The 25,531-nt window shown below is 40.0% G+C and overlaps 1 protein-coding gene across 3 annotated transcripts in view; it reads right to left on the minus strand.

Annotated features, from left to right (window-relative positions):
• The window catches only part of fndc1 (fibronectin type III domain containing 1), a 57,494-nt gene that overhangs the window by 24,168 nt on the left and 7,795 nt on the right, over nt 1-25,531 (minus strand). Inside the window, exons 3-15 of one of the 3 annotated variants that reach the window (XM_057822063.1) lie at nt 22,594-22,662; nt 15,800-16,045; nt 15,521-15,616; nt 15,318-15,435; nt 15,038-15,225; nt 14,520-14,627; nt 14,117-14,305; nt 11,929-14,037; nt 11,738-11,832; nt 11,501-11,612; nt 11,072-11,404; nt 10,161-10,331; nt 370-606 (exon numbers count right to left, since the gene is read on the minus strand). In XM_057822063.1, coding sequence (XP_057678046.1) covers nt 370-606; nt 10,161-10,331; nt 11,072-11,404; nt 11,501-11,612; nt 11,738-11,832; nt 11,929-14,037; nt 14,117-14,305; nt 14,520-14,627; nt 15,038-15,225; nt 15,318-15,435; nt 15,521-15,616; nt 15,800-16,045; nt 22,594-22,662 — 4,071 coding nt within the window. Of the gene's footprint in view, nt 1-369; nt 607-10,160; nt 10,332-11,071; nt 11,405-11,500; nt 11,613-11,737; nt 11,833-11,928; nt 14,038-14,116; nt 14,306-14,519; nt 14,628-15,037; nt 15,226-15,317; nt 15,436-15,520; nt 15,617-15,799; nt 16,046-22,593; nt 22,663-25,531 lie in introns of those variants that run through there. The other 2 variants (XM_057822064.1, XM_057822065.1) reach the window with 2 other exon arrangements.

Raw genomic sequence — 25,531 nt, forward strand, 5'->3', positions numbered from 1 at the left:
TGTTCATTTTGCGTTTCCTGCTCGTTTTGTGAAACGTCGCCAGTGCTGTCATGCTCATTAATGTTCCTCTCGGGTTCAAATTGACAGGTTTGAACAGATGACACGTTTATGTTGCTAGATTTATACTCTGAACCCCCGGCAGGGTAACCCAGTGACGTCACTGCCCTGCTATGTCAACAACAATGGCAACCTACTAATTAAACTAATTTTTCAAATTTTACAACGTTTATCTTTGAAGAACTACAAGTCTTTCTATCTGTGGATCCCTTTAACGCCACACTCTCAACAACTTATGGTGCGACCTAAAATGACTGACAGTGACTACATAAATACTGGATAATGCTCCATGTATGAATGCACATTTCATACCTGACACCATATCATCCTTCAGGGGACGGCCCCAGTCCAGGATGATGAAAGAGTGGCATCCTTCCATGGCGACCACGGTGAGATTATGGGGTTTATTTTTGGGAGGCAGCTTCTGATTGCTGGCGCGACTGTCGTTCTTCAGCAAATCTTCGAGGATGTCAACCTGGACGTACTCCAGAGCCTCGGTCAGGGAGCAGGGCGCTCCAGGGTCCTTTTGGATGTAGTTCACATACGGAGCTAAAGGCAGGAAGACCACGGACAAAATTCATCATTGATTGATGTGATTCATACAAAATCCTCAACAATTTATCACAGGACATGGGATCAACTGATATGCATATTTCAGTATATTCTAATACAGGGGTGGGCAAACCGGTCCTCGAGGGCCGCAGTGGGTCCTGGTCTTTGTTCCAACTGATTCAGCACAGACAGTTTAACCAATGAGGTTTCAGTGGAAACAAGAAACACCTGACTGCAATCAACTGATTGCACTTGTAGGAAACCAGATTGGTGAAAAGTTGTCCTCATGATGAGTATGAACAAAAACCCGCACCCACTACGGCCCTTTGTGGAATAGTTTGCCCACCCCGTTCTAATAGTTTTTCCTTAGAATGACTTTGCAGAAAAAAGGTCTTCATGACCTTGGAAATACATCCAGTTCATTCCTTTCGAAACGAAATTCTTGCCTCAGAATTATGACTTATTTGATCTTAAACACGTTCTTCCGCTGTCTCCTCCTTTGCTTCTTTGTTTTCTGAGTTTCTGAGAAGGCCAGCTGGACCTACAGCTGTGAATTCCGATTCTAACTGGGAATTGGAGGGAACCACAGGAGCCTGGAGCGGCTCCCACCTTTGCAGATGACTGGGCATCAGCACAAGCCGAGAGTCTTCCACGTGTCAGTATCTACATTCCGCGGACTGTCAGCTCTCACTATATGTGCATAGAGGATCACACTACTCCAGTATTCCATATCCAAACATCCACATATGTCATCTGTTATTATTGAGAGTGGATTTATATTTAAACATGGGCCAACGAGTTGTAAAAAGGATTTGTGGGAAAACTATGTAAATCTGAATAGTGTATTTAGGTAATCAAATCACTAAGCCTGGTGCAAATCAACACATTGATCTTCATTAGAGTTGTCCGATAAAGACATTTTAACTGATAACCAAAATCCTGGTTTTGTCCAACTCCTAAAATTCGATACCGATATCAAATGAATGGTTTTGTCCAACTCCCAAAAATCCGATACCGATGAACCCCCCCCCCCAGAGACAAAATGTTTCTATTTGTCATTTACAAGTGGCGAGTGCGCAACTGAGCAACGATCGTAAAATCTCAAGTAACAATGTCCGGCATTCGTTGTTGTTTTCTAAACATATCTTTCAAGTAAAGATGTCCCGATCGATTGGTGGTCCGATCACGTCATTTTCAAAGTATCGGAATCGACAAAAAAATATCGGACATGCCTTTTTTTAATATATATATATATATATTCTTTAATTAAATCGTTTTCTAATTGTATTTAACGTTACAGACAAAATGTCTTACACTCATTCAGAGTCTTTAGTTTTGGCTTAAAGTAGGGCTATCAGATTTATCGCGTTAACGGCGGTAATTAATTCTTTTAAATTAATCACGTTAAAATATTTAACGCACTTAACGCATGCGCTGCACGACGCACTCACGCATTGTTGCGTTCAATCTATAATGGCACCGTTTTACCTATATATAGAGCTAAAAGGCAGCGTAAAATGAGTAGAGTTAATTTTGGCAGCCTTTGGAGCTTTTTTTTTAATTGACTAAAGTCTTACTATCCCTCTCTCAACAATTAGAAATATCGTGGGAAGCAATGAGGGGAAGAGAGGTAGTAGCTGATTTTTTTCTTAACACCCTATGTTATTTCCCAATGCAGAGAAGATATATCAATTGGTGCCACTATGCACAGTCATGGTTGCACTTCCCATCATGCATTAGGGCAGAACAGTTAAATGGCTACAGTATCATTCACTCAAAGCTCAACAAATACACTAGATGGCAATATTTAGACACAATATACAAAGTCACATTGATCCTTTAAGAATTACAAGTCTTTCTATCCGTGGATCCTCTCACAGAAAGAATGTTAATAATGTAAATGCCATCTTGAGGATTTATTGTCATAATAAACAAATACAGTGCTTATGTACTGTATGTTGAATGTATATATTCGTCCGAGTTTTATTCATTTTTTTCTTAATGCATTGCCAAAATGGGAATGATTGGAATTGAATCGGGAGCAAAAAAAAAAAAAGCAACCGGATCGGGAAATATCGGGATCGGCAGATACTCAAACTAAAACGATCGGGATCGGATCGGGAGCAAAAAGACATGATCGGAACAACCCTAATTTCAATCACAACTCGGCGACTGCTCGTAAAAGCCAAGCGTCCCCTGCACTCTTGCTCCCGCATGATGCGTTCAAATGCTCTCACGAAAAAAAACACTGCTCACAAAACTGACTCGGACAAGCTGGCCACAGAATAAAGGCACAAACACACTGTATGGCTCTCATGGAGTCATATATTAAAGTATGTTGGATGTGTAGGCTCTCTCGATCAAAAAGGTTCCCGACCCCGGGTGTACACCGTCGCTCCGCTGTCACCGCAACGCAGAAGCATAAATCAGGCTTTACTTAGGAGTAGAGCTGAAACGAATACTCGAGCAACTCGAGTAACTCGCGTTTAAAAACTGATCCGAGTAATTTCATTCACCTCGAGGAATCGAGGCACAAAAAAAAAACTGCAGCCGACAGCCGCTATAAACTACGCCAATGTTGCTAAAAACTACGCCCGCATGACGCTAGTGTGGTAGCAGGTAGTGTCCGATGCGTCTCATAGATATCGCATGCATATAGAACTAGATGCGAAATGACAGACTCGGCCGCGTCTGGGCAGCTTTAGTAAACAGCCACCATCTTTAAGCAGTAGACTTCCCAGCGCTAATAAATATAACGTTACTGTCACTCGCTCACGTAACGTTAGTCCTTCGGAGGGCTAGGTTTCTATTGATTATGACCACTGTCGATGCGTACATACAGGCTTTATTGAATCTGTAAAAACACAGCGCTGTAGAGTGATGAGGGTGTAAAATTAAAACATAATAAAGCTAACTGTCAGTTTTAGCTCAATAGTCATTGCTGAATAAAACACCAAGTAGCACTGGTCCCTAATGTGCTCCAATACAGCAGGTATTATACGTTTATTTTTAACACTGCAAAAACTCATAATCCTATCAGTACTTATAGTTTAGACCAGAAATGTCCAAAGTCCGGCCCGGGGGCCAAATGCGGCCCGTTGTCAAATTTCATCTGGCCACCAGCCTCTGTCATAAAATCAATAACGTCTGGCCCGCACACACACTTGATAAATTGTTCAGCAGTACTGCTACCAGCATATGAAGTAGCTTACACACTAAATGCTGCTCCTCATTTACCCACTAAAAGGCAGCAGCACTCTGAGCAACATCACCCCGTGTGACCCTCTACTTCCAATTTTCTGAAATGGTGACAATCAACATGAAAAAGAAAGTCGACGCTACAAGGACAGGTGGAAATTGGACTATTTCTTCACTAAAATACACAACAACTGTGTCTGCCTCATTTGAAAAAAAGGCAGTCACTGTTTTTAAAGAGTTCAATGTGAGGCGATATTACCAAACAAGACACGCTGACATGCACGACAAGATTATAGGGAAGATACGCAAAGAAAAATTAAAGCAACTTGAAGCTAGTTTAACTTCACAACAGCAGTATTTTGCATGAGCCCGAGAGTCAAAAGAGAACGCCACAAAGGCTAGTTGCGAGATTGTTAAAATTATTAATTAATATAAATAATAAAGCAAATGTAACAACCAGAATGGCTTGCTAAAATTTGCTTAAATATATTGTTCTACGTAAAGGACGTCAGCCAAGGTCGGCCCCCCACATTTTTACCGCACCAAATCCGGCCCTCTTTGCAAAAAGTTTGGATACCCCTGGTTTAGACTAACTTAAAACTTAACTAGAACTTAAAAATAGCTTGACACAAATGGAAATTCAATTGAAACATGTGGGCAAAACACATACCTTTCAAGTGATGTGTGTTATCAAGCGTAATCAAATTTTTAGGTAAGAAATTAGTTTTTTTTTTGTTTTTGTTTTTTTTTTAATAAGATTTTGAGCTTTTTGAGTGAAACCAGTGATTTTTTTTTTTCTAGTCACATCTGAGATGCAATTGTTGGCTGTTTTAGCATAACTGCTGTGCTAAGTTGTGACCAGCCCTTGCATAAAGGCAGAAGGCTTCTACATTTACTTTGAAGGCAACATGCTCATTAGCCCAAAACCGATCTTGAAAAACCGATGTCGATATTATCCAATATCATTTTAAAATGCTTTTTATCGTCCAGTCTTATCGGCTACCCGATAATTTCGGACAACTCTAATCTTAATCCATTCATGGGTATCTTCCATCAGTTCAGCTTTGAATCTTTTGACCCCTTAAGAGCTCAGTTGTTCAAAATCAGCCTAAACATTTCAACGTCGCATTGCCAGTTAGCCTGTCCCTTTTCAAATCAATTATTCTTCAAACTTGTTTGTGCTACAGGATATTTAATTAACTCATTCAGTACAACTGACGGCGATAGACATCCAAGAGGGAGGAAAGGAAAGATTAGGGTATGAAAGGGCAGGATGAGTGCGATATTTTAACTCATTGGCAAAATGATGGTAAAAAAACAGTGTAACAATTTCTAAGGTCATCAGTGGCACCAACTCAGTAAATTAAACACATTTTCTAATTACAAAATTATTAATTAATGTTTTGTAAGGAAATCTTACAAAATTCTTTCCCGAAAACAGCTTGTCTAGTATGTTAAGATGCTCTTTGTTAAATCATTAAAAAACCCTCCCTTTTGAGCCTCTGCGTTCTTCACTTGTAATCCAAACATGCGGCCATATCTGGCATGTGAGATTCCAAAACGAATGAAATATTACTGGGAAACTGTAGCAAGAGAGTTCACATAAAAGATGTCTAGTCAGGCAGATATCAGGCTCATCCAATGATGTGAAATCCGTCTACGTGGAAGCCATTGTAAAGGGGATTCATGTAACCAATAAGACTAATCACTTAAGATCTTTTGATCTATGTCGATCTAGTCAAAGATTCACTGAATGCATGCACAGCTGGAAAGAGAGAACAGCTAGAATAAAGTCAGTTTAAGAGAACAAATATGACTCGTTTTATTATTTGTACAGTTTTCATCAGTTCATTGCCCGTTTTTATCGCTGCACATAATAAGGGAGAATAATAACTTTCAGATGGCGCAATGTGAAAGGATGTGATCACATTGCTGACCAAGATAAACTATTTCCAAAAGAGCAATTGCTGATTTTGGCGCAAAAAAAGAGCAAATCGTGAGTCTTGGGGATTAGGCTCACAAATGCAAATGTGTCTTTTCACAGAGAATAGCATTCTGTAATCGACTAGTTGCTTTAGACACATTTTATTCACTTATTTATCACATCTTCATCACCAATGGGAAGTTAAAAACCTTTTATTTCCATATTAGAAAGTGTAAAAAAACAACCGCAAGGCTACTGTGTTGTCAAAAAAGGAAAGTTACAGTTTCAATGAGCGTCTTATGCAAGTTTTGGCTCATGTCAGGATCACCCCTCTAAGGACCTAGAAGTCAGATTATCTGGGCTCCCAAAGCATTGCTTTTAAATATCCTAAATTTGATACTTCCAAATTCAAGATTATAGCCTTGAAATAAGACCGTACTACACTCGGGCTTATTCGAACTGACAGCTTGCCTCTCACTTTGGTAAAAAGCCATCCAACTTGTAACTGCAGACGACATGTCTGAAACGAGTTATTAAAATACATTTCAGGTAATGATTGAGGTAACGATTTAGCACTATGATTTAGTGCTGCAACGATTAATCGATTAACTCGAGTATTTATTTAGAAAAAAATATTCAAATTAAATTTTTCTGCTTCGAGTATTCGTTTAATTAAAGTGACGTTGTAATGGTTTATTTTGAAAGTGTTTGCATTTAGTTTTATTGATTTGGGTGGATACACTTCCTTATAGTCTGCTTTAATTCACATGGCTGAATCCAGGTGCTCCCTGTTAAGACCAACATAAGCTAAATTTTGTTTGAGCTAATGTTTTTTTAATGCATCCGTAATTTAGTTTATAGGTATATTTAGCCTATTTTTGTAGGAATATGTGTCTGAACCATTTGTTAAGCGCATTGTAAAAAAGTTAGCATTTTATAGCATTTAAACTAGCGGTAACTTTTGCGATGTAAGTTAGCTAATTGTTCTTTTATTGTACATAGATCATCATTTACCGTTTGAGGCCGAGCTCAGGTAATTTAATTTTTCATGTTCCTTATCCGATTACACGATTATTCGAACTAATCATTTCTCGATTAATCGACTACTAAAATAATCGATAGCTGCAGCCCTACTATGATTGTCAAGAAAGTGCTAAAGAAAAAACTTATAGTGTGTGTGTGTGTATGTAGGACTGGAATCTAACTTCTCACTACTAACTTTTCTGTGTATTGGTTTAGCTTACACCGTTCAATTTAAACCTTTGTTTTCAAAAATTACTAAAGAAACATTTTGAAAACTTCAAGGAAAAATGTCCGGATTTTATGAGCAAATTTAAATTGCGTTATTTAAAGGTAAATTATATTAACATACACAATTAATTGGTTGGTTCACTACTTTTCTCACAGTTTAATTAACAGTAGAAAACATACAGGAGGACACTTCTCTCTAAGCAGCTACCTACTCGAGTTTTGCAGGTTAGCAAGTTCACACTGTTTAATGTTATGCCAACTCTGATGCAGGTCGTACTTTCAGTAGCAAAATTAGTGCTGTGTTCCCCACTTCAACAACATTCACGTCTTTTTACATTTCTTACAGTGGCTGCTGCTGGCTGAAAAAAAGTCTAATATCCATATGGTTATGGTTATGGTGTTATACTTATATAGTGCTTTTCCACCTTTCAAGGCACTCAAAGCGCTTTACACTATCTCACCATTATATGTAATGTCTGTGTGTGCGTGTGTGGGGGGGGTGGGGGGTGTCAAGTCATCAGCTAATCAAATGTGCGTTTAGGAGGGAAAAAAATGGACTGGCACATTCAGCAAGTGAAAAGTGGAACATGTAAGCCTCAAATGGTGAGGTCAATTACAACAATTAAAACATATAGGAAGACAATCTAAATGACCTATATAACTGAAGTCGTTATATAACGCAAATAAGGTTGCTTAAAAGTTGGCGGGGATATTTGAGCATCCTGGAAAGTTGGTAGTGTTTTGTCCCTACCATTCCTATGCAAACCTATGCCCTTGATATTACGCATTCAAATGGAAATGTTTCAATTTGTTACATCATTATCAGGTTTTGGTTCCTGAAAATTAATGTGAGAGCAGGAAATAACAAAAGAATTAGTTCGGATCGGTTTAGTTGTGATTAAAGTCTGTTGTCTTGTTTTGAGAAAAAGCCCAGTTTGATACTTTGTAGATTACAATTATTGTGCCAACATAGTTTTCATGTTTTGGTTGCTTCAAGAGGTGTAAATGGGGCTTATGTTATTTAGATTAGCACTCATCTGGCTTGCTTTTATTGTGCTTGCGTGAATCGTTAATACATGTTTTGATTGAGCGTTGGTCAGAGAGGAAAAACGCTTTAGTTTTCTTTTGCTAACTATAGGCTCCGACATATTCTGTTTGCATTTCTAGAATAGTTAGAAGGATAATAATATTGTTTCTCAGTGAGAAATTATTTATGACTTTTAAGGCCTAACAGGGCTAAAGATCACTATAACTAAACAAAGAAACACGGACACGGACCTTTGAAAACGATGTGGTTTCCAGTTAAATGTAGTCCAGTAAGTTTATTTTTTAGTCTGCCAAGATAATATTTCAGTGTGTTTTTGCAATCAATTGAGACAAAAAGGAATTGGAGTAGGTAAGCTTGGGGGTTAAAAAGACCCTGAGCAGCTTTTACTTCAGATGATCCGATTAGGTTGAGACATTTTAAATGAACCATGACCACGGAGACTTTTTTTTGCTTTAACCACGTTCAGCTTTCAGTCTATGTGTAAAGTAACGTTATTAGATATTTTGTGTATGTATCTGTGTTTCACTGTTCATGAATTCTTTTATTTACTTTTTCCCCTGTGTAACCTCTACTGAGATAATCGTTGAAATTTGTTTCTTTGTGCTCATTCTATAACGCTTTCAAAGGCAAAAATATGGCCCCGGAATGAATCGTGAGCAAACCCGTAAAACAAGCAAAGCTGACTTGACGTGCGCCGAGCGATGAAACAAAAAAGTTTAAGTTGAGTCTGATGACATGGTGGTTTGAACTTGATCTTGCTGAAAGGTTGTTTCGTCCGGTGTGTTTGGAAAGTAAAATAGCCTTTAAAATGGTTTTAGAACTATTATATCTGGTACGTTTATGGTTTGAAACATTTCTGGTAATTACAGACATTTACCGTAATTTTCAGACTATAAACCACAACAATTCCTCTTCATTTTTAAACCTGCGGCTTATAGTCCAGTGTGGCTTATTTATAGTAGGTAGTAATTAGGTAGTTAATAGGTAATACTTAATTTGAAAGCGGCATCATAAGAGTGTCATAAAACAGTCATAAATACGACATGACACTATCATGGGCATTAATGAATACTTACGACAGATTTCATTAAGTGGAATCCATTAAATTATATTACTTACTCCATTTATGTCCAGCTTTGATCTTTTACATCCATTTAAAAGTGAGATAATTTGCCGAATAAAACTAAATGACATCTGTTATAAGCATTCATTAATGCTCATGACAATGTCATGTCATAATTATGATTGTCTAATGACAGCCACTGTCCCCAAATAGCATAACTAGCAATTAATGAAACAACTGGAACAGTAACTGAAGAAATCATTAACACAGAACATGAATTTGGATTGATATTTACATCTGTAGCGCTGCAATGCATGTTAGGAGGAATGTTGGACAACAACAGTGTTGACAGCAGAGGTTGACTGTCTCCCCCAAGGGAGCAGTGATGGCCAAATGAAGCTTCTAGAAGCAATGAAGCTTTGAACCAATTGGCTGCAAAACTTCAAGCTTTGCAGCCAATTGGTTCAAAGCTTCATGGTGGTTCGTTTGGTCTTATGACAGTCGTATGATGCCGCTGTCAAATAAAGTGTTACCGTTTAATATCTTTCAGTGTAAATATACCATAATACAGTGAGGACAGCTGCGGTTTATAGTCCAGTGCGGCTTATCTATGAACAAATTGTGTTATACTTATATATATATATATATATATATATACATATATATATATATACTTACTTTTCCACCTTTCAAGGCGCTCAAAGCGCTTTACACTATCTCGCCATCCATCTACTGGTGACGCAGCACCAGGAGCAACGTGGGGTGCAGTATCTTGCTCAAGGACACTTAGGCGAGTTCATCAGGGCAGAGAATTGAACCCACAACCTCTGTGTTGGGGGACAACTACTCTACCACTGAGCCACGCCACCCCACAAATGCCGTTATTGTGTCAAATTTGGCGGGTGGCGGCTTATAGTCAGGTGCGCCTTATAGTCTGAAAATTATGGTAATTACAGCGATTTAAGTGGGGGACAATAATTGTTATATATTATTTATGATATATATTGATTTGACGTGATACAACAAGATTCCAGATGTTTGCATGCACTCGCCAAGTATTTTTTTACCTGTGAATCGCCTCTTCCCACTGTCATCAAACTCCGATAAAGGACCTCGGCCAGAAGGTCTGGTGTCTAGCGTTGGAATCACCGTTGTTGTGGTGGTCATGGTGGTCGTGGTGGTGGTCATTGTGGTTGTTGGGGGTGATGTTGTCGTGGGTGGTGGCAACGTAGTCTCATCTAGCAAAAAAGTTTCAATGAAGGTTTGACGGGCAAGGAATTACATATAATGAGCTGAAAAACAAGTTGGCTCATTAATCTTTTGTAATGTCCCCCATGAGTATGTCGAACACAATGGAGTCATTAGCAGGCAGCTGTATGACATCATTTTAAATAGACTCCATTTTCTTAAACCAAAACAAGCATTTTTCATATGTAATAGTTTTTCTGCCCATATTTCCAGAGACATTGTGTGTAATTGGGGGACTAGTCCACAAACATATTTAAGGATCAAAAATTGTAGAGGTTTGTTTCAGCGGTTTTACTTAGCTCTTTACTCATTCATTAGCTATTTCTTGTCTATGCAGGATCAGTACATTTTGGCATTTTCAACAGACTTTAAATTCTACTTTAACAGTTCTAGTTGCAGTTATTAACAAAAACTAGTAAGTAATAAGGGACAGGAATTATCAAAATGTTGCAAATGTGCAAGATAGTTCTGGAAACAGCCAAACACCTGCAGTGAAAATGTGAAAGCCAAATCCTAACATTAGCCAAAACAACTTGTGATTGGCTCAATTCATCCATGCTTATCCAAAAACCTAACACAACACCAATTTTTAATCAGATACAGGAAAAGCAAAGAAATATCAGGATCACATCAGACCAAAGGGACAATTATGCAGAAACGAGATCAGTATTATAATCTAATGCCAAAAATCTAGTACGTCTCTACAGTACTCAGTGTTTAACAGACTCACCTTCTGAGTAACAGTCTAATATTCCATCTGAGTCATACACTGGATCGCCATATTCATCTGTTTTGGAATAGGTTCCTGGTGGACATGTAGGGTATGGTTCTTCAGTGGTGTACTCTTCAGTAGTCCATTCTATGGTGGTGGGTTCTGGGGTAGTGGTAGGCGCTCTAGTGGTGGTGGTCGTGGTGGTGCGGAGGTGAGGCAAGTCCAAGCCAAGCAGAGGTTTTCCTCCGACCATGAGGACTTTCTCTTTGGGATTGATCACTGGACGACTATCTCGGTTATGCCCAAATAAAGCCATGCCTTCCTGGTTAAGCAATGGGCTTCCTAGATGGTCTGGATTAAGTTTGAAGTAAAGGAGTTTTCGTTTAATCAACCTGGAAATTGTGTTTCAAATCACTGCAAAGCTAATAATTGTGACAGAAAGGTTACCGAAAATAGTGCGTCCATCTTCTCCAAGCACTACTCTCTTTGGTTGGCCATGGGAATCCTGTAGGACTTTTCCATCCTGGTTCATAAGAATCCCCAACTCTAGATCTACCAACTTATTCAAACATAATATGAATGGTTAAGTCGTAACAGCAGTGATACATGTGAGTATACCATCACTTCATAATATTACTCTTTCATCATCATATTCATTACAGATCTGAAGTCAGTGAATCTTACCCATTTGTTCCCGTCAGGTCCAGTAATAAGTCTTTGACCAACAGCCCTGCTCATTCCTCCATCATTGTCTGTCAGATTTGGTTGTCCATTTTGACCTAAATAATTACAAGATACACACAATCATTATCATACTCAGGATGTCACACTGTGATGTATCATATTGTTTCATGCATTTTACCATTTGACTTTACCATTTCCATTGGCAGGTATAAGAGTTCCTCCGTTGGTTGCTTTTCCTCTGAGGTTAGGGTAGCGACTTCTGCTCCCGTGGCCTCTAAAGATGTCTCTAGATGAAGATGGTGACAAAGATATAGAGTGCGTTCTACCCTCTCTAAGCCCCCCAGTCCTTGCTGTTGAAAATCTACTAGCATTGCGATCTGACGTTAGCGCAGGTCTGAGTAAATTTGGTGACGATTGTGATCTGATGGGAAACCTGGTTCCAAGATGAGGAGATCGTATCCTCCCATTCATGCCGATATTAGGACGGCGGTAAGGTGGAGCGACCCCAGAGGATGAGCTAGTTCTTGAAGGGGTGTCTCTTGTTGCAACACTCTCATTGTCATCTGTGTTTCTGTTGGGATCTATTGATGTTATGGCTGGATTCTTTTGGTCCACTGTAGTTTCTGCAATATTTTTATTGATCCCGCCATCTTCTCGGTTACTCTTATCAAGGTAATTCTTGTTATCGTAATTGTTTTTGTTATTGTCGTCAGAAGTTGGTTCTGCATTTGTAGAGTGACGAGTATCTGAATTTGAAGGGTTTGCGGGAGATGATGGGGTTGGATGTCTTGAGTTACTGTAGTCTGACGTTTTATCAGTCAGTGACGGTTTGATAGAGCCCACATCCATCTCATCATTTTTTAATGAGTCACGAGAAGAAGTATCAGTTGGACCTTCACTAGTCTCCTGTAGTGAGGTCACTGCAACAGAACCTGTGGTCCCTGAGTTTCTCGTGGGTATACCCCGCATCGGGGGTCTGCCAGCCCCTATCGAAGATGATACCCTGCTCCATGGCGTCCTGCCCCCCTGTCTGGAAAATGACAGACGAGTCCCCGGACCAGACCTGCTTGTCAACTTGAATCTTTCAAGAAGGGAGGGATTAATTCTACTACGAGAATAAGTTGTTTTATCTGAAGGACTCGCATCCTTTTTCTTTGTCTGTTCTTCTGTGGGATCGTCTTTGTAGTTTGAAGTAGGTTCTTCAACTTTGGTTGCCTCTGTCTTTTTTAAATGATCTGGTGATATATTTGACTTTTCTGTGTTAAGTGAAGAGCTTTGTGATTCTCTGGTGTTTGTATCTAAAGTTACAGCTGTGTTCGATGTGGAGGATGGAATGATTTCAGATTTCTCAGAAGGAGTTGGTACAGATATTGTTTTGCCATTGTTCCTTCCAACTGACTGGTCTGGTAGGGTGGACTGCGATGTGGCCTGACTCTGAGTTCTGCTTGGAAAACGTGACTGTGAGGTTAGACCCGGTCTGTGACCATTCTGAGCTCTTGTGTAATTTCCCCTGAAAGGAACTCCTAAGTTCCTTCGGCCAGATCCGTATCTTGCACTAAAGCCAGATCCATTGGTGCGCCCAGAACCTTTACCCACAGGTGTGATCTCTGTCTCAGGCTGTGGGTTGGTTTCCTTTGTGACAGGAATGGTAGGTTTGTTGTATACAATACTGGGTTTATTGGAAATATTTTTGCTCTGTATGTCCGTAGAGGCTGTATCCTTTCTTCTATCCTCTGATTCTGTATTATGCGACGCTGTGGTTTGGTGGACCACTGGCTTTATGGGCTTTCTTTGCTGTGGATAAAAAGATGTGTCTTTATTTGGAGAGAGTGTAAAAGCTTTGAGGCTGGGGGTTTCAGGGGTTGGAGGCTCATCCACCTCACTATAATCATCATTCTCAGATTCAGGGGAAACCTCATTATATGGTTCTTTTGTCTCAGGTTCAGGCTCCATGGTTGTTGCATCTTCCTCTGGAGAGGAGGTTGTTGGTATTCTCTCATCTTCGTCATCCTCATCTCCTTCCTCATCTTCCTTAGTTGAGGCTCTGCCTCGATTTGCTCCATTCCTGACTGAACCTCTTACTGAGGAGAAGATGCTGTGATAAGAGCGCGTCTGAGAAAGTGGGCGCACCCTTCTGCTCACAGGTTCGGGGTGGCGTGGCTGAGTGGATCTAGTCGGTTCTTCTGGTGCCTCTGTTGACTCGAGCTCTGATTTGTCATTGGTAGTATCATATTTGGAAGGCTGGTAGGTAGTTCTCTGGCTGTCCTTGGTTCTTGAAAACGGTGAAACAGCAGTCCTGGCTGGAAACAGAAAAAAACTGTTAAATTCAGGGTGGAAACAATTTTCACATACATACTGTACACAGTAAGCTATATTTACATCCTGGCATGACAACACTGAAGGCCTTGCTTAGAGGTCCATGTCCCCGCCTGTTTGTGGCTTTGATCTTGAAGATGTACCGTTCTCCAGGTGTTAAACCTTCAATAGTGGCGGAGGTTGTGCTGCCCCGGTATGTAACGCTTTTCATTCCAAATGGTTTGAGTGCAGGAGCATAAGACAGGATGTACTCTGCATGGATATAAACAACTATTGAGAAAACCCAGTACTGGAATACTGAAGCCACTGATCTTCAAAAGCACAGAAGTTGTGGTATCAATCAAGAGTCCAATTCTTGATACTTGGATTCAATTACTGGGTAGCAAATTCATACATGACCTCATTGGATTTTTAAGTATACAGTATCTGAAAACGATGTAGCGTTAATGCCAGAGTTTTCACAAACCTCTTATCCTCCCATTGGTTTCTTCAGGGGGATCCCAAGTGGCTTTCACAGCCGTTCCTTTCCCCCGTAGTGGTTCGACTTCAAAGTTCTCTGGTGGCCCAGATGGTGCTTGTGAAGAAAGCACAAATCAGTAACAGACAAGCAACAACAAAGGTAGGTGTACTTGCTACTTTACTACTTCAAATGTGGACAAAGTGGAATACACTCTCAATCTCAGAAAAATATTGTTACCATACATTGTGTGCATTCCTTTGAGATCATGCATGAAAGCTGACGGAGAACCCAGCTGGTAGTCAGGAAGTAAATGCTGACATTGCAGTGAATCACTGCTACAACTTTCTGCCTTCACTGCTACAACCTTCTGCCTCACTACACTAATACTTAATCTTGGAGAAATAATGCTAATAAAAAAGAAACTAACAATGAAAGTTAGAATCATGCAAGATTTATTTTTTTCTGCATTTCTTTTCTTTTTTTTTCTAAATTGTTCGTTCAGTCTTCAGCCTGCAAGCTCCTACCTGACTCAGGGGTCCTCTGAAAGACAGACACGCTCCACTTGCCAACATTTTCCCCTTGAGAGATTCTGACGGCGAACTCATACATGCTATCAGCATATAGTGTGTCTACCATCATTCTCCTCTGGGAGCTCTCTTTGTACTCCCAGCGTGCTGACTCACCCTTCTCCCTGTACCTTACTGTGTAGGATCTAGGTTGAAACAAACAGGGATTTTTAGTCCTAGCATAGAAAGTACATTTTCTGTATATGTGTTTTATTTTGGGAATTTGTCTTTTCTTTACCTAAATTCATCAGGCTCAACCTTCCCCATTTCCACAGCAGGGTCGACCCAGGTGATAAGGACCGACTTAGGAGACATGACCCTGACACTGATGTCCTTGGCCTCATACTCAGGCGGTTCTAGAGATACAAAAAAATGTAACTAAATCAATTGCAATGAGAACAATGACCAGTTTTTTAAGGGTATCCACAACGATCACAATACCTGGTGTGGTCATTTTGGTTGCCGCACGGTTACCAGGAACGCTCTGATCCTGGGGTTTCTGTGCCTGCAGTGACACCACATGAACGGACTCAGATGCTATGAATAGAGAGGGATACCAGGCACGACCAGGGTTTACACTAATGACACTAAAGATTGAACAGACAAAATGCACTCATTATATTCCTGTCAAAGTATTCTAGATGTAGCAAAATTCCTCAGATAATCCTAATCTAATGTTTTGTTTTTCATGTTTGCTTTGTAAAAGTTGGGTCATCTTACTTAATTTGTGTGCGTAACGGTTCCTCTGGTCAGACTGAGGCTTGTGTTGGTGTCTCCTCTCCAGGGAAGTTGTTCTTGTGAAGAAGCCTCTCTCTGGCTGCCGGGGACCAGTGGAGGACTGAGGGGCCCTCCTCCTGTATGTCCGCGGGCTAGAGGCACTTGAACGGTTAGCTGTTCTGTTCACCCGGGCAGCACGCCTCAATGTGGTTTGATTTCTTGCAGCAGGATATGCTGACCTGACTGGTCCTGCAATGTGAAAAATAAATATTTTTTAGAGTCCTGTTCACTTTTAGTAATGGATTTTCATCACCCCATCTACCGTATTTTTCGGACTATAAGTCACAGTTTTTTTCATAGTTTGGCTGGGGGTGCGACTTATACTCAGGAGCGACTTATGTGTGAAATTATGAACACATTATGATTAGAGATGTCCCAATCACGTCATTTTCAAAGTATTGGAATCGTCAAAAAAATATCGGCCATGCCTTTTTTTAATATATATATTTTTTTTAATCAAATCATTTTCTAATTGTATTTCACGCTACAGACATAATATGTTACACTTATCCAGAGTCTTTAGTTTATGCTTAAGGTAGGGTTATCAAATTTATCCCAATAACGGCGGTAAATAATTTTTAAAAAAATGTATCATGTTAAAATATTTAACGCAATTAATGCATGCGCTGCACGACCCACTCACGCATTGTCGCGCTCCATCTGTTATGGCGCCGTTTTGCCTATATAGAGAGCTAAAAGGCAGCGTAAAATGAGTAGAGTGAATTTTGGCAGCCTTTGGAGCCTTATTTTAATTGGCTAAAGCCTCTCCCTTCAATTAGAAATATCATGGGAAGCAATGTGGGGAAGCAAGGTAGCAACTGATCTTTTTCTTAACACCTTATGTTATTTCCCAACGCAGAGAAGATATATCAATTGGTAGCACTACGCACAGTCATGGTTCCACTTGCCATCATGCAGTTGGGCATGGCCTTCAGTATCATTTACTGAAAGCTCAACAAATACACTAGATGGCAATATTTAGTCATAATATACAAAGTCACAAGTCTTCTCTATCCATGGATCCCTCTCACAGAAAGAATGTTAATAATGTAAATGCCATCTTGAGGATTTATTGTCATAATAAACAAATACAGTACTTATGTACTGTATGTTGAATGTATATATTCGTACGAGTTTTATTCATTTTTTTTCTTAATGCATTGCCAAAATGTATATGATCGGGAAAAATTATCGGGAATGATTGGAATTGAATCGTGAGCAAAAAAAAGCAATCGGATCGGGAAATATCGGGATCGGCAGATACTCAAACTAAAACGATCGGGATCGGATCGGGAGCAAAAAAGCATGATCGGAACAACCCTTATCATGATATCATTTTACATGTTATTTTGGTGTTTTGGAGTGACATTGATGGTTTGGTAAACTTGTCAGCATGTTCTTTATGCTATAGTTATCTGAATAACTCTTAATAGCTATGGCCACGCTCGCGTTCTGCCTTTAGCAATGTGTGTTCAATTGTAATATTGACTTTTTTATATTGAAATGCATGCTTTTAGTTTGTGGCGATTTCACGCCCACGTGAGGGCGCACTCGCACTTGTTTACGTGAAGAAGACCGCTTACACGCCAGAACACGGACAGCTACGCAGCTTGAGTGAGTGGCCGAGTTAGCGAGAGAGAAACACGGCTGCCAACCTACGTTCATTGTTCATGCTTGTAAAATATCTCTACAGAGGCAACGCCTGTGTGTATCATCTTTTCTGTTGTTGTTGTGTTTTCCACCCGCGATCGGACACTTAAAGCCAGTTGTGTGGTTGTTTGAACGATGTGCTAATGCTAGCGAACGCATGCTAACCGTTTGTGTCATTGCTGTAACAGCACCTAATTATCATTTATTTACGTTGATGTGAACCTGTTTGGTATCGAGGACGAAATTGATTCCGCAAATTATACGGACATCAAGCATCGTCATTTGGGAGTTTAGCTCGCTGTATAGTCAGGACCGAGCCTTGGCGTCCTGGTGAGGACAGTATATTCGCATTTCGTTGTTCATGCACTGTACACTTACTCAGCATGTTGTTCCCTATTGTATTTTTATTAGGGCTGTCAAACGATTGAAAATTTTTAATCGAGTTAATCACAGCTTAAAAATCAGTTAATCGTAATTAATCGCAATTCAAACCATCTCTAAAATAGGCCATATTTTTCTGTAAATTATTGTTGGAATGGAAAGATAAGACACAAGACGGATATATACATACAACATACTGTACATAAGTACTTTATTTGTTTATTATAACAATAAATCCACAAATGGCATTATTAACATTCTTTCTGTTAAAGTGATCCACGGATAGAAAGACTTGTAGTTCTTAAAAGATGAATGTTATAGTTACAAGTTATAGTAATTTTATATTAATACCCCTCTTCATGTTTTCGTTTTAATAAAATTTGTAAAATTTTCAATGAAAAGTAGAGTTAATATAATAATAAGAATAAAAATAAAAATAACAATAATAAGAATAGAGTGACCAAAGTCTGAGTAAGTTTTACGTGTATTTTGCATAGCTATTTTGATATGGAATGCCAGTTCATTTTGCATTGTTGTTTAACTGTGTGAGAATAGGGCCTCATTACAATAGACTGAAGTGCTTTTCTTTTTGTGAACATTATTTTTTTTTTTTGGAGAGATAGGAATATTATTTTTGTTGTGCTTTCACTAAACGATACTTATGTTTGTTGTGAAGGAGTTCCCGAAGCTTATGCCAATAAACGGCGCGGTCCAAAGAACGCCTGTGTCCACTCGCCTTTATAACATATATATCTCTGTACCAGAGGTTGCGCTAGACTTTTTCGTTGTCTGTCATTTTGACTGACAGTGTCATAAAAATCCGGTCATAATCTATTTTTACCCGTCACTTACATTTTTAAAATGATAATAATGACATATTCAATAGTATTTAGTTTTCATTCATTTTTAATTAATATTCTGTCCGAACAAGCTTAACAAGAGGCAAACAGACAGCGGAGTGCACCAATCAGCGACGGGCAGACGTGCCGTTACCAAAGCGACGAGGGCAGGACGAGGGACTTGCGCGCGGAAGTAAACATACGAGGAGAACGGAGTTTATTCAACATGGCTAGCGCGAGACAGACTGTTGTCAGTGTCTCGTGTCGATGTGTTTTAGCTCATTTAAAACTGAATTTTCCGCGGATTGGAAAATATTCTCGGCTCTCCCGCCATCCATCCGTGTTGTTGTAGAGACGACTTTCGACGCGCAAGAGCGACGTTGCTCGTGAAGAACACGTCACGCAAATAAACAAATCTGATTCATCGATTGATTTTGTACCTACTCGAGAGACTGTGTCCCAGACTTTTCTCTCAGTGTTTGAAAAATACAGGGAGAACAGTCTGGCCGTGCCAGGCAAACACTCAGTTGCCTTGACATTTTTCCGAGTAAGGCCAACCACGTCATGCACCAAGAGAGACAATAGCTAATTAATATGCTCACTCGCCACCCTGTGGTCTGGGGTGTGAATTGCAGCCTGTCAAAATGACGGATGGACTTCAGTTTTTTCCATCACCATTTTAAAAAAACGGTCAACGACGGAAAATATTCGGTTAACGCGACCCCTGCTCTGTACATATCTTACCCAAAATACAACAAGAGACACATAATTGCCAATAAAAGAAAGAAAACTTACAGAAATATGTGTGGAGCACAAATAGCACAATGCAACAGCATAAACGTCTCTCAACTACTAATTCTCCCACGTTTGGAAGGAATAACATTAGTATGGAACGGCGCTGCCCCCAAGCGGCCAGTGGTATTTTCTTCACTCTTAATGTCCATAAACAGCGTCATTGTAATCTGTTTGAGGCAATGTGCGAGTGGGTCATTCAGTGAATGCGTTAATTGCGTCAAATATTTTAACGTGATTAATTTTTAAAAAATTAATTAACGCCCGTTAACGCGATAATTTTGACAGCCCTAATTTTTATATTAAATTGCCTTTCAAGATGACAGATCTGTTCTATGTGTTGGATTTTATCAAGTAAATGTCCCCCAAAATGCGATTTATACTATGGTGCGACTTACATGTTTTTTTTTCTCTTTGTTGGGCATTTTATGGCTGGTGCGACTTATACTAAAGTGCGACTTGTAGTCCGAAGAATATGGTATACAATTGCTATGGTGCATTTAGAGTTCAGGGCAAGACATTATAGAGCCTTACCTGGGGGCTGCAGGGGGTACAGTATGGGCCATATCAAGTATGCCAATAAAAGGGTTTCAAGGAGAAAAAAAAAATCCAATGTTAAAGTAGGTGGAGGGGCAATTCTCTCAAAAACGGTCCAAGTTTGGCTGCTTTTCTACTCACTTGCCTGAACTTGGCTTTGAGTTCAAAAATGCACCACAGGTCATTGAGCTCCAGTTGAAGCACAGGACTGATGACTGACTGCTGTGTATTTGGCTCTACCCTTAGGGTACCTTACCACAGAGGCTGAACGTAAAGGTGGCAGATATATTATTTTAGTGCCTTTTATTTTTTATTTTTTTTTCAAGGGAAACATATCTGGGTTTGTTTTCATGCGCGTTCCTCTGTTTGAAACTGAGCTGGATAATATTTTCTAGCATCCAAACCTCAGTCGCTCCTCAAATTCCTCCTTAAATCGAAGCATGAACTACCCCATTTGGTCTTGATCAGAAAACCTCTGCTTTTTATACATTTTTCAAAACCACTCCTGAACCATGTTTCCCCTGGGTGAACCATCCCAGTGCATAGTTTGGCACAGGGCGCCTACCGCCAAACTAGTGATTCCAAATTGTTTTGTCTGTTGTTTCCAGGAAGCGTTACAGTGTAGTTTGACAATTGGACTCAAAAGTAGACATAGATACTTTATCAAAGAAGACAGTGTATGTACAATTTGTTGTTCGTGTGAAATGGTTATAGTGCTAGATGAGTCGCAGAAGCAGATAAATTAGCTGTCTGGAGCTGAAGGAAGGCAGGAAGGGTGAAGATTGGGTCAAATGGAGAAGCGAGTGGATGTGGAGGAGGTGTGTCAGCAAGTTGAATAGGAGATAGTGGGATAAGGGAAGCCAAGGAAGAAGGTGGTGACATGCCTGAGGACACGGTGGGAAAGTAATTTGACGTCCATCTTCATCAGGCAAGAGATGTCTCGTGATAAATCTGTGATGATTTATTGCTTGTGCTACATGCTTGTTTGAAAAGAGAATCATACCTCAATGGTACTTTTTGGATTATATTAGTGTCTTACTTTACATAAAGGCTGCTGAAATAATGATAAGATTGCAACCATGATCTCAAAACAGGGGAGAGGTATCATCACTATAACAATATTAAGCCTAATTTATGCTTCTGCGTTGGGGTGACGGCGTAGACCCTTCGTCATCAACGAGCATTCGAAGTTCTGCGTCAAGGGAACGCGTTGCTCTGTAATTCACCGCCAAGCCACTAGAAGGTTGTGGCGTTGTGTTTGTACAGTTTTGGGGGACTCTTGTCGAATTCCTTTAGTTTTCATCCGGTTAGAAAACAATGGCAACGGATATGGAACGCTTGAATGTGGATCTTCAGCTCATTAACATTGAACAACAAATTTTGATCATACAAATGTTGAGGCGTAGGCGAAGCAAAAGACGGATGCGGAGGTGGTCTGTGTGACTGTTGATGCCACACAAAGCCTGGCAGTCACATTACGAATTCTAGCCTCAGGTAGAAGTCAGCAAGCTGTGGCGGCTAGCTTCAAACTGGCGTCGAGAACAGTTTCCAGTGTTTTGTCCGAGGTCTGCAAAGCATTATGGATAGCCCTCCAGCCCGATTTTTTGCCGTGTCCTACAACCAGCCAGTGGGAACCCATAGTAGATTTCTGGCGGCTATGGAACTTCCCAAACTGCGTGGGGAGCGTTTATGGTAAACACGTTATCATAAAAGCACCGAGGCACCCTCTAACAGTGATGATGTATCAAGTGAGTAAACTGTCTGTTGTTGTAAATTAAACATCAAAACAACTCTTTTGACATCAAACCTGCGCTTTATTCTTCATATACTTGAAGTGTAAATGTAAATCAGTCACAGACTCACAGCAAACATGTGTACAAAATAAATGGTAAGGTGCACCAACCAAAAATACGAAATAAAGCGATAAAAACTGTCAGTTTTTGGCCGGCTGGGTCACCACTTCCTGTGGCCATTCACTTTCGAACACGCACATTACATTTTTTTATGCATTCGCTGACCTCCAGCCCCGAATTTTCAGCAATCTCCTTCCACAAATTGCTTGCCATTTGGTAATCTTTATAATGCCTTGACGAAACATTGTACAGGTGGTCGTACTTGCGGAGCTCTTCGATCATCCTCTCGTCGGCTTGGTCCATTTTTGAGTGTAGCGCAAGAATGTTTGTAAATGGTGGTGATTTCGCGCTGAAACAGTCTGGCGGACCAATCACTGTCCATTTGCGTCATGTTACCACGCATTGACGTGACACGTAGTCAGGATTTTGTGGTGGTGCACATCAGGCTACGGCGTAGGGTCGTAAATCGGGTCTGCGTTGACAGCATAAGTCTGCAGTCACCGATACGCAGATGCATAAATCAGCCTTTACCCATTTATGATTGGGGTATGTGTAAAACTGGATGATAGTGAGAGCTGTTTTGCCATCCCAAATCAAATTAGATGTGATGATGATAATGTCACTAAAACCTTTCACTTTATAAAAGCAGCTATTTTATCATATTATGGTGGTTGGCAGGTGTTACCTGTTGATGTGTTGCTCACAGGCGTGCCACTCAGTACAGCAAAGCCATCAAGTTTTACCCATTCGGGATCTAAAAAAAACAAAAAATGTTAAATTATGTTTAGCCTTCTGAATGAAAACACCTGAAACACCTGTATGTATATACAGTGCCCTCCATCATTATTGGCACCCCTGAAAAAGATGTGTTTTTTAGCTTCTAATAATTTTTTTAAAAATTCAAATAATATGGGACCTTACTGGAAAAAAAGAGGCAAATCCAACCTTCAATACAAGTGCATTCATTCAGTGGGGGAAAAAATCCCACTTAAAGAATAAAATATTTGACATCAAATAATGTGTGTCACAATTATTAGCATTAATAGCTTTTCAGCAGGCACATCTTTTGTGGCACGCCAGACCCACTTAGAGTGTTTGTTGCCAAAAAGCTCAATCTTGGTCTCATCTGACCAGAGCACACGGTCCCAGGCTTCAACTGGGACCGTGTGTATTTTTGTGTGAGAGCAAGATTGAGCTTTTTGGCAACAAACACTCTAAGAGGGTCTGGCGTGCCACAAAAGATGTGCATGCTGAAAAGCACCTCATACCCACTGTGAAGTATGGGGGTGGGTCAGTGATGCTGTGGGTCTGTTTCGCTTCCAAAGGCCCTGGGAACCTTGTTAGGGTGCATGGAATCATGAATGCTTTGAAATACAAGGACATTTTAAATCAAAATCTGTTGCCCTCTGCCCGAAAGCTGAAGATGGGTCGTCACTGGGTCTTTCAGCAAGACAATGACCCAAAACATATGGCCAAATCTACACAGAAATGGTTCACCAGACACAAAATCAAGCTCCTCCCATGGCCATCTCAGTCCCCAGACCTTGTTTTGTTGGGCAAAAGGGGGTTGTACAAAGTATTAACTCCAGGGGAGCTAATAATTGTGACACACATTATTTGATGACAAATGTTTTTTTCTTAATGTGGGATTTCTTCCCCACTGAATGAATGCACTTGTGTTGAGGGTTGGATTTTTCTCTTTTTTTCTATTAAGTCCCATATTATTTGAATTTTTAAAAAATTATTAGAAGCTAAAAAACACATTTTTTTTTCAGGGGTGCCAATAGTTATGGAGGGCACTGTATAGTATACATCAGAAAATGAGAAATTCTGATTTAAGATTAGGATTATTTTTGAAAAAAACTGACTTTTTGATGCATTCACATATTGGAAAGCATTAAATTGCAGATGCATTTGATATTGAACTTATTGCTACTTTAACTTTTGGTGTCATCAATCAAGTAACTTTCCCTAATTCATCACGACTTCCCCTTTAAAAGTGTTTTATTTTCTTGAAACCTGTTCCACTCCACCTATCCTATTGCCGGTGTTGCCCCTAATAAGTCAAAGCGAATCTGCTTTTGATGCTTCCAACAGTAGCTGGCCAGACACATTTATGATGCAAAGGCTAGCGGTGCGTGTTATTTACGACGCTGCCGAGGAAATAACACAAAATCTGCATCTGCAAGGACTTTTTTTTTCTTTCGGAAAGGCACAATTCCAGACACATGGCCAGAGAGTTTTACGGATGGCAAGATTACTACAGTGAACATTGGATATGTAAGAAAACTGCTCTTTTTGATACATTATGTAAAAATGTAAGCAATCAAACGGGGGCACTCAAAAAGTCGTTAAAGCATGGGAGTAAATTTGTGGGGGAAAAAAACTCATTTACAAAAGTTAAATATGAGTTTTAACAAGAAAAAAGTTGGGAGGAATTAGACTATCAAATAATAAACATGTACCCGTGTACAGTGTATTTTTTCACCCAGGTACAACAGTACAATGGTTTTACTCACATTTTTATTAGATATGTTCCGATCCGATCACGTGATCGCAAATTGGGCCGATCGCGCCACTTTTCAGAGGATCGGAATCAGGTGATAAGGATTGGGTTTTAATTAACTCATTTGCTCCCAAAAACCTATAAATACATTCTATTTTTAATTGTTTCAGTGTCCCAAAGATGTATTTATGCGTCTTTTACGTTTTTTTTCACAAGAGACATCTCTGGGTTCTGATTCAACTTAGCTCCAAAGCACAACGCTGAAAATCCATTTTAAAGCAATAAAACTGGCCACTGGAGGGCAGTAGCGCATTTGGTAAAACCCTCAACCCGATTCAACGGAATGAACGGCTGGCCATATCGCCGGGGCGCTGGCGGAAGACGACCGAATGGACGTCCAGGATGCCAGGCGGCGGACGACCGAGCAGAACAACTGGGAGGACGCCCGGGATGCCAGGCGCTGGACGACTGAGCAGAACGACCGGAACCACCAGTGCAGCGGACGATGCCGTTGAGTCCGTGCTGATCGCCGAGCAGAGACAAGCAGCGATGAGGGAAAAGTTTACTCCCGCTGTCGCGGCCACAACAGCGTCATCTCTCAGTTAGTTATGTGTAAATAAATTGTTACTTTGCTATCAACAGCTCCATTTGTCTTGTTGTTTATGTTAGTTTGTAAAAGGAAAATATTATTCAGATGTTTGGGATGTAACTACAGCGAAAAATAGTTGTGTTAAAGTCAAAGTTATGTTTGAAATGTATGCTTTCACAAAAAGCTCAATTTCTGTGTTTTTTTCATCAGAAATTGGAAAATTGCTCAAACTAAGCTATTTTCTTATGCTGATTTCTAAAGAATGGAAAAAGATATGAACAATTTTTTTTCTCCTGCTGAAAGAAGAGAGTCTAATCTTTCTTTTGGTGGGTTCCATGTTTATATAGCAGTAGAACAGAATTTTCTGTGGGCCTTGCAAAATCAGTCAAAATCCTGTAAAACGGCCAGGAGCGAAGGAGGTTGCACCGTACAGCTTTCGTACTTTTTCAACCTACTTCTTCTTCCTGCCTTCGACAGGAGCTATCTTCGTCAGTCTAATCTGTCTGCTTTTTTTGTATTTCCTCTGTG

This window comes from Corythoichthys intestinalis, chromosome 19 (genome assembly GCF_030265065.1).
Source record: "Corythoichthys intestinalis isolate RoL2023-P3 chromosome 19, ASM3026506v1, whole genome shotgun sequence".
NCBI lineage: Eukaryota > Metazoa > Chordata > Actinopteri > Syngnathiformes > Syngnathidae > Corythoichthys > Corythoichthys intestinalis.